The sequence below is a fragment of the Oncorhynchus nerka genome, linkage group LG21, assembly GCF_034236695.1.
Source record: "Oncorhynchus nerka isolate Pitt River linkage group LG21, Oner_Uvic_2.0, whole genome shotgun sequence".
Taxonomy (NCBI): domain Eukaryota; kingdom Metazoa; phylum Chordata; class Actinopteri; order Salmoniformes; family Salmonidae; genus Oncorhynchus; species Oncorhynchus nerka.
The window spans coordinates 29,345,316-29,354,595 of NC_088416.1; the positions used below are offsets into that span (position 1 = coordinate 29,345,316).

The window sequence follows — 9,280 nt, forward strand, 5'->3', positions numbered from 1 at the left end:
CGGGTACTATTTCACGAAGCTGTCAGTTCAGGACTTGTGAGGCATCGGTTTCTCAAACTAGACACTCTAATGTACTTGTCCTCTTGCTCAGTTGTGCACTGTGGCCTCCCACTCCTCTTTCTATTCTGGTTAGGGCCAGTTTGTCCTGTTCTGTGGAGAGAGTAGTACACAGCATTGTACGAGATCTTCAGTTTCTTGGCAATTTCTATCATGGAATAGCCTTAATTTCTCAGAACAAGAATAGACTGACGAGTTTCAGGTAAAAAGGTATTTGTTTCTGGCCATTTTGAGCCTGTAATTGAACCCAGAAATGCTGATGCTCCAGATACTCAACTAGTCTAAAGAAGGTCAGTTTTATTGCTTCTTTAATCAGTACAACAGTTTTCAGCTGTGCTAATATAACTACAAAAGGGTTTTCTAATGATCAATTAGCCTTTTTAAAATGATAAACTTGGATTAGCTAACACGACATACCATTGGAACACAGGAGTGATGGTTGCTGATAATGGGCCTCTGTATGCCTATGGAGATATTCCATAAAAAAATCTGCAGTTTCCAGCTACAATAGTCATTTACAACATTAACAATGTCTACACTGTATTTCTGATCAATGTGATGTTATTTTAATAGACAAAAAATGTGATTTTCTTTCAAAAACAAGGACATTTCTAAGTGACCCCAAACTTTTGAACGGTAGCAATAAATCACATCATTGATTTGGCCTGGAATCTATTTGTGTCTTTAATTTGTAACAAGATATTATTTCTGTGTGTATGTATGTGTATATGGAATATAAGAATAATGTTAAAGAAAAAGCCATCTATGTTTGACTTTAAAGACATGCTTCGGTTGGCCTTAGTAACATATCATCACTAAGTCTGTATTTTAAAAGGCCCCATTAATTCCAACGCCATGAATAGATAAGGGGGAGGAGATAACAGAGCAGATACTGTGAAGCAGTCGCAAGTCACAACATACAACTTGCAACATGCCTTAGTGAGTTTACCATTACTCAACTCTCACTTTCCCCTTCATTAAAAATGTGTCGGGGTTCTAGTCGGGGTGACACCCTGCTTCTGCAGTATCCAGAGCTTTGTACTATCTGTGTTTTTGCTCAATATGTTATTTACAGGACGGACAGAGATAAATAGGGTTGGCTAAAGGAGATAGATGGTCACTCAGGCCATAGGTATCTCATTATGAGCCTCAGTCACTGAGAAAAACACTGAGAGACCATACAGCAAACAGGAAATCCTCTGCTTGGACGTGTGGGCGTTTATTGCTCATTAACACTTTGTGATGCACAACCAATCACTCTATGCAGTAGGCAAGATTGAACTTATTAGACAATGTCTTTATGATTTATATTTGAAAATGTGTTCATGTTTTAAGTAGTAGTACTTATATTCAAAATTACTTATTTCTTATTTATGGTATGCCTACAGGTTTTGTTTGTGTGTGTATGTGAGGAAGCATTTTCATAGACAGCCTTCCTATCTTTTTATAGATTCACTGAAGTGTTCAGCAAAGCCCATATTACTGAGGGAAACAAAAACATCCATAACAGGCACGCGTCATGCCACTCTGTCCTATGGCAATCAGAGAGCTTTACAGTCACTATAAAAACAATCCCTTGGTCCTTTAACACATTATTACTCCATTTTCTAATCAACGGGGGTGTTTGAAGATGGAAGCATTCTCATCTCTCCTCTTTCACTCTCTCTCTCTCTCTCTCTCTCTCTCTCTCTCTCTCTCTCTCTCTGTCTCTCTCTCTGTCTGTTCATGTGGCAGAATGACTAGATTTCCCAAACCAACTTTTTTACAGCCCCGCTGCCCAGTTCTCCTTCCTGAACACGCCGGTCTACATGTAAGAGTGTGTGCAGAGTATATGACTTGAGTAAACAGAACTAACAGCTCATTGCCTCAGAACATGCTGGAGTTACTGTCAGACTTCAAGGTATTGGGGCGAAGATGTTTTTATGCCAGAAAGAGATGCACACTCAGAGTAAATACACAAAGGTAACCCAAACAATAAACATACACTGCAAGAGCTTCGGTCATGATTTCCTGTTCAATGAGGAGCAAAACAACAGTAATGTGAAAACATGAGCAATAATGAGCGTGATAATGAATGATAGACGTAGAGATTGGGCACAATCGTAGGAGGAGGGCAGTGAGGAAGAGAGGAATATAAGCAGCTCAAACACACAAGCAAGCCTGGAAAATGTTTTATAGTCTAGACTACACACAGGCTCTGTCACAGAGAAGGACTATGTATTTCTGAAAGCCGTTCTCATGATTTTATGTGAACTATACATGTTTTGGATAACTGAAAATAAAACTGTAATCGTCTATCAATATATGAAAATGTTTAGTTGATATGTCTCTCCAAAATGTGGATATTTCACAAAATGTTGTGGTGTGCATGCTATAAAGGGGCAATCTGCAGTTGTCCATTTTTGGATTTATATATTAGTGACATGTACCCATTGATTCTTGAAGAATATAGCTCCTAAATATCTCATGAGCTTAGTTCAACTGTCGTATCCCATCAGAACCATCAAATATATGCTTGTTTTACTCAAATGTTTGAAAACAGTGTAAATGTAAACAAAAATTGCATAGCTTCAAAACATGGTTAAAGCTATCGTTTGATATCATGGTTGGTCAGACCTTGCATCCATAGCTTTATCTATGAATTTGAGAGTGGTTACATTTCTCCAGCCCCATTACTCAGCTTTTGACCTAAACTGTGGCTGAGAGTACACTTTGTTATTGTTTCAACTGCAGATTGCCCCTTTAAAGGGCTAGCAAACCGTTTTATAGGCTTGCAATCAACTTGTTTTATAACCAACACATTTATCTGCAACACACAAGGCATCCATTTTATGGCCTTTTGTGACCTTCGCCCCTCTCACAGGAAAAACTCTCCCGTCGACTGAACGTGGAGTTTCTGGGACATTCTAGACTGTGTTGCTATATAATAATTATGTCATTTCCATTGTCCTCAGTACGATTTCACATCTACCTGTTTGATTTTCACGTGCCTCCTTGTCAACATTCCTGTCTTTGTTTTCATCTCTTGTATTTTTGTTCCTCCTAATGACATTGTTTCCTCCAATTCCTTCTACTAGTCAGTTGATCATTGGATTTAGGCCTATTCTCTATTGTATCCTATACAAGGAAACAATAGAGACTCAATAAAGGATAAATAAAGAGACTCATGCATAAGGAGATAAACTCTCAGAGGCAAGTAGATTATTGCAGGGCCTACAATAAGTTAATAAGGGCAATTACAATGTTTCTATAGGGTGTTCTACATACTACAGGATTCTTCCAATAAGTTGACAGGGTCGACAAATCGCATGTTTATTAACATGATTAAATCATTCAGTTTCATATTGAGATATATAAATAAATGAACTGTAGGTGTCAGGCATAGCTGCCCTCCCTCGTCTGTGTGCACAATCTGTCACCTGGTGGTTGTTCATTAACGCGTGGGACAGAGTGGCTGACAGGTGCTATCTCACTGAAGCGCTCACAGGTGGGTCTATTGCCTTCGCTACTCCTTCAAACCTTTTTACTTTTAATATCAAAAGGGCTGTCTACTTTTTGTTAATTTACCATGACTTTATCCAGAGAGTTGGTTGCGCTGACGTAAATAACTTCACCTCTTTAAAAAAAAGGACGTTCTTTCTTATCCCATTTTTTCTTGTTCTACCTTAGCTCTGGTAGGTGTGTCTCATGTGATTGCAAATAACTTAGTGTGTTAATTTGTTCTAGTTCTAACATTGTTTTTCATTTTATATTTATATCTAAGAATTGAAGTAGGTTACTAAAATTGACTTCTTTTTTTTTAAACATCCCATCTTTTAAAACAACCTTTTTACTAGTTCTAATTTCTCTACCTTTTTGGTTTGGAGTGGCCTTCAGCCCTTAAGGGGGTGTCTACATCTGAATTTAGATAGTGGAGTTTTTTTAAACAATATTTTTTAAATTAAGTCCTGTTCTGTACAGCATCAAAATGCTGAATTCAAAAACAATTCTGTGCGTTGGAGTCTTATTTGTGGCACTTGTTGAGAGCCGAATGCTGGACAAATGCATGAAATCCAAACCCAAATACACCATGAACGTTGTACTTTTGGAGGATCAAACCTCAGACTGGAGCCTCGGGTTTGTAAAGGGTGCAGTGTTGCAAGCAATTGAAGCGGACTGGCAACTGAACATGGCAGCAGGTACAGAAACATCTATTTATTTTTTCATTTGAATTTACTTTGTCAACATGAAATGAATTTGTCAGTGATAAACACAATTCAGCTGTAACCTACCACACAAACCTATTGGACATTTCATTATGCTTGATAACCGTTATTATCTCATCCTCCTACAACACTCTCTCCCTTGCCAAGGTTTGAACACCAAGTTAACGGCTAATTTCAATGGGTTCAACACCACGCTGTACAAACGAAGGGGCTGTGGGAGCAGCACCTGTGAGGGAGTGGAGATCCTAAAGTCCCTGCATGTGAGCCAGTCTTTTTTAGACAGTAATGTCCATTCTCATCTTGATACATTGTCTTCCAGGAGACCATTGCGACTTGAAGATATTATATGTTGACTGATTTAGATGAGAAGATGAATTGCCATTGAAGTGTAATTTCAACCATTCACTGTAGGCATATCCTTTGGATCCGCTTGGCTACTGAAACTGTTCTAAGACATCAGGTGGCGAAGTTCTCATTCTTACGGACGTATGCCGCAATGACTATACTGAAACTAAACAGCAATTTCAGTCAGATTAAAATTGGGCTGATGAAGAGGGCCTATAAGATGAATAAAGATGACATTATTTCAGAAAGAGTAAGAGACAGGGACAAGCCCTTCCCCATTACTCAACAATATGAGTGCCTATGTTTATGTACATATTTGTTTGTGCTCCAGACTAAAGGTGAGGTGGGATGTGCCATGCTGGGACCCTCCTGTACATTTGCCACTTTCTTTATGGTGGAGTAAGTACTCTCTCTGTCTTGCACGCACACACACATGTCAATGATCCCCGTCTCTGTCATCCCCATTGAACAAGCATTTGTTTTGCCTGATTATTAGTAGTTGATGATGTGTACGTGTGGTAAATGACCCACTAGGTGATTATGATAATAGCGTTTATTGTTATGCTGGTTTATAATATGCTGGACAGATTGTGACCCCCGGTCTGTGTGTCTCAGCGTGGAGATAGGCCTGACCCTGACTATCCCCATCATCTCCGCCGGGAGCTTCGGTCTGTCCTGTGACTACAAGGCCAACCTGACCCGCCTGCTGCCCCCGGCACGCAAGATCTCCAACTTCTTTGTCCACTTCTGGAACTTCACCAGACATGGTCTGAAGATGCACTGGGAGAGGGCTTATGTCTACAAGAAGGCAGACCAAACTGAAGACTGTTTTTGGTGAGATGGAACACCTGTGCATTTGAAAGGGGATTTCCGCCATGTACACACATACAGACAGTACAGAGATGGTCATAGCATGTGTATGGTAGACTGTAACACTGTAACATACATACGTAAGTTTGATTGATTGTTTGTTGTTGGGTGCTCCATGGTGCACCGTTACATCACTTCCCTTTTGCCATCGTCATAGGTACATCAATGCTCTGGAGGCACCCTCGTTCAATTTTGCTATATCAATCTCAAGAGAGATGCTACGCAGCAAGAAAGAGCTAAATAAAGCGATTCAGTCTGAAAACAGACACAGCAACGGTGTGTATCTCCCTCTGTCTTCTTCAATACCTTCTCAAGTCTTATCCATGCCTTACACACCACTGTTTCCACCACGAATAGGAAGTAAATCAATGGTTACTAAAAACAAAACCTTTGTAATCTAGCTACATGCTTTAAGGTGTCATTTCATCACACAGTTTTATCACCCCTGCACAATGTTTTTCAGTATTCATTCTCTGTGGAACCCCAGATGACATCACCGATATAAAGAACGAAACAACGATTCCCCCAGAAATTGTCTTCATCCTCATCGATATCTATAAGTGAGACTGGTTTTGGCAGTTTGTTACACTGCATTACATCGTTTTTTGGGGGACACGGATTGAAAGTTGAAACCATGTAACTTTTCTATCTTCTAGCCATGGGTATCACACTAACATGACTGCCAACCCAAGCATGGACAATGTTCTGGTGCTCACCTTGCCTGAGAGACAATACAACAACACAGTAGTTTACAACAGCACGGTTAGTCTCTGCTCAACTCATCTGTCTTCATTCCTCAATTCTGCTGACCTCCTAATGTCTGAACAGAGATACCATATCTCTCTCTCTCTCTCTCTCTCTCTCTCTCTCTCTCTCTCTTTCTGTCTCTCTGTCTCTCCGTCTTCCCCTCTCCTGTTGCAGGAGTTAAATGACTATGTGGCGGGGTACCATGACAGCGTGTTGCTCTTTGGCCATGTGCTGAGGCAGAGGTTGACCAGTGAGCTGAGAGGCAGAGCAACACAGCCAACCGCCACAGAGCTCCCCGATGTAAACCCCTTCAGGAATGTCTCTTTTCAAGGTATAGGAGGGCCTAATGGCCAGGGCCATGGTCCATACTGTCCTCAGTCCTCCATTTAAACACCATAACATTTTAAGTCAGGCAATGGTGAGAACCTATACTTGTTGGACTTGGCAAAGCTGTTCGGCGGCAACCTTTGATCTTTGACTCTCGTCCAACGGGAACTTTCGCAAACCTCCGTCATTCTCCACACATGACGAAAGGCCACACATTATGCAGAATCCCATTCACTTAGATTTTGTTTTACAGTGCAGTACATGGCTAATTAGAGTGTTCTCTCTTGGCTGACTTTTATGGTGAATGTTTCACATTTTGTCCATTTATAGCCGAGGACCATAGTAGTTCAGCTGGTTATATGTCTTCCGCAACCTCTTGTATTAGATAACATTTCCCAACCTGAACCTTGATAATGGCACTAGGCCGTAGGAATTGTTGCTCACAGAGGTGTGATTATTTGTGCTATAATAAGGGAGCAACTGGTTGTTAATTAAGGGCAGGTGTTTCGGTCAACAGTTTTCTGCTCAGGAGGATAAATGGTGATACTCTTAAAGGGTTAGACATAATAGTGTCTGTGTGCAGGTATGGGGGGACACTACGTGCTGGATGAGAATGGGGACAGGGACGTGAACTTCTCTGTGATTTACACATCCACCATCGATAAACAGGTAGGCTTCATCCAATGTAACTGTTGGAATGGTCACCATGTCCGTCCCCTGTTAAACAGCAGCAGGACATCATTTAATGATCACTTAATAACGCTGTCATTGCACCTCCCCTCCAGTACAAAACCCTGTTTGTGTTTGATACGTCCATAAATGAGACCAGAGTGGAGGACAACACCCCCTCACTGCCCTGGCCCGGGTCTCAACTGCCAGATGACAAGCCAATCAACCCTAACGGTAATGGCATACAGTGCATTTGGAAATTATTCACACCCCTTGACTTTTTTCACATTTTGTTATGTTACAGCCTTATTCTAAAATTAATTTTAAAAGAATTCTAATCAATCTACACACAGTATCAGATAGTGACAAAGCAAAGTTTTTAGAATTTGTAGCAAATTTATAAAACTAAATAAACAGAAATACCTTATTTACATAAGTATTCAGACCCTTTGCTATGAGATTCTAAATTGAGCTCAGGTGCATCCTATTTGCCATGATCATCCTTGAGATGTTCCTACAACTTGGTTGGAGTCCACCTGTGGTAAATTAAATTGATTTGACATGATTTGGAAAGGCACACACCTGTCTATATAAGGTTCCACAGTTGACAGTGCATGTCTTAGAAAAACCAAGCCATGAGGTCGAAGGAATTGTCCGTAGAGCTCCGAGACAGGATTGTGTCGATGCACAGATCTGGGGAAGGGTACCAAAAAATGTCTGCAGCATTGAATGTCCCCAAGAACACAGTGGCCTACATCATTCTTAAATTAAAGAAGTTTCGAACGACCAAGACTCTTCCTAGAGCTGGCCGCCTGGCCAAACTGAGCAATCGGGGGAGAAGGGCCTTGGTCAGGGAGGTTATCAGGAGCCTGATGATCACTCTGACAGAGCTCCAGAGTTCCTCTGTGGAGATGGGAGAACCTTCCAGAAGGACAACCATCTCTGCAGCACTCCACCAATCAGGCCTTTATGGTGGAGTGGCCAGACGGAAGCCACTCCTCAGTAAAAGGCACAAGACAGCCTGCTTGGAGTTTGCCAAAAGGCACCTAAAGACTCTCAGACCATGAGAAAAAGATTCTCTGGTCTGATGAAACCAAGATTGAACTATTTGGCCTGAATGCCAAGCATCATATCTGGAGGAAACCTGGCAACATCCCAACGGTGAAGCATGATGGTGGCAGCATCATGCTGTGGGGATGTTTTTCAGCAGCAGGGACTGGGAGACTAGTTAGGATCGAGGGAAAGATGAACAGAGCAAAGCACAGAGAGATCCTTGATGAAAACCTGCTTCAGAGCGCCCATGACCTCAGACTGGGGTGAAGGTTCACCTTCCAACACGACAACGACCCTAAACACACAGCCAAAACAATGCAGGAGTGGCTTTTTAATACATTTCCAAATCATTCTAAAAACCTGTTTTTGCGTTGTCATTATGGGGTATTGTATGTAGCTTGATGAGGAAAATGAAAACAATTTAATACATTTTAGAATAAGGCTGTAACGTAACAAAATCTGGAAAAAGTCAAGGGGTCTGAATACTTTCCCGAATGCACTGTATACGCTCTAGTAAAAGGTCAGAAGCAGTTTCTACCCCATAGCGATAAGACTGCTGAACAGTTAATCAAATGGCTACCCGGACTATTTGCATTGACCACATTATTTTATTTCAATTTTTGGCATTTAGCAGACACTCTTAACCAAAGCGACTTACAGTAGTGAGTGCATACATTTATTTCAATGTACACTCACTGGACTCTAACCACACACTCCCTGGACTCTAACCACACACTCCCTGGACTCTAACCACACACTCACTGGACTCTAACCACACACTCACTGGACTCTAACCACACACTCACTGGACTCTAACCACACACTCACTGGACTCTAACCACACACTGGACTCTAACCACACACTCACTGGACTCTAACCACACACTATACTGGACACACACACACAACCACACACTTACTGGACTCTACACACACACACACACTCTAACCACACACTCACTGGACTCTAACCACACACTCACTGGACTCTAACCACACACTCATTG

The 9,280-nt window shown here is 41.3% G+C and overlaps 1 protein-coding gene across 2 annotated transcripts in view; it reads left to right on the forward strand.

The window, feature by feature from the left end:
- The first annotated feature begins 3,458 nt into the window (after positions 1 to 3,458).
- Positions 3,459 to 9,280, forward strand: part of LOC115110421 (guanylyl cyclase C-like) — a 24,878-nt gene continuing 19,056 nt past the window's right edge. The window contains exons 1-11 of one of the 2 annotated variants that reach the window (XM_065006539.1): positions 3,459 to 3,544; positions 4,018 to 4,235; positions 4,410 to 4,522; positions 4,939 to 5,006; positions 5,223 to 5,441; positions 5,635 to 5,753; positions 5,941 to 6,037; positions 6,134 to 6,239; positions 6,399 to 6,555; positions 7,135 to 7,220; positions 7,337 to 7,454. In XM_065006539.1, coding sequence (XP_064862611.1) covers positions 4,025 to 4,235; positions 4,410 to 4,522; positions 4,939 to 5,006; positions 5,223 to 5,441; positions 5,635 to 5,753; positions 5,941 to 6,037; positions 6,134 to 6,239; positions 6,399 to 6,555; positions 7,135 to 7,220; positions 7,337 to 7,454 — 1,294 coding nt within the window. In that variant the 5' untranslated portion in view covers positions 3,459 to 3,544; positions 4,018 to 4,024. Of the gene's footprint in view, positions 4,236 to 4,409; positions 4,523 to 4,938; positions 5,007 to 5,222; positions 5,442 to 5,634; positions 5,754 to 5,940; positions 6,038 to 6,133; positions 6,240 to 6,398; positions 6,556 to 7,134; positions 7,221 to 7,336; positions 7,455 to 9,280 lie in introns of both variants that reach the window. The other variant, XM_065006538.1, reaches the window with a different exon arrangement.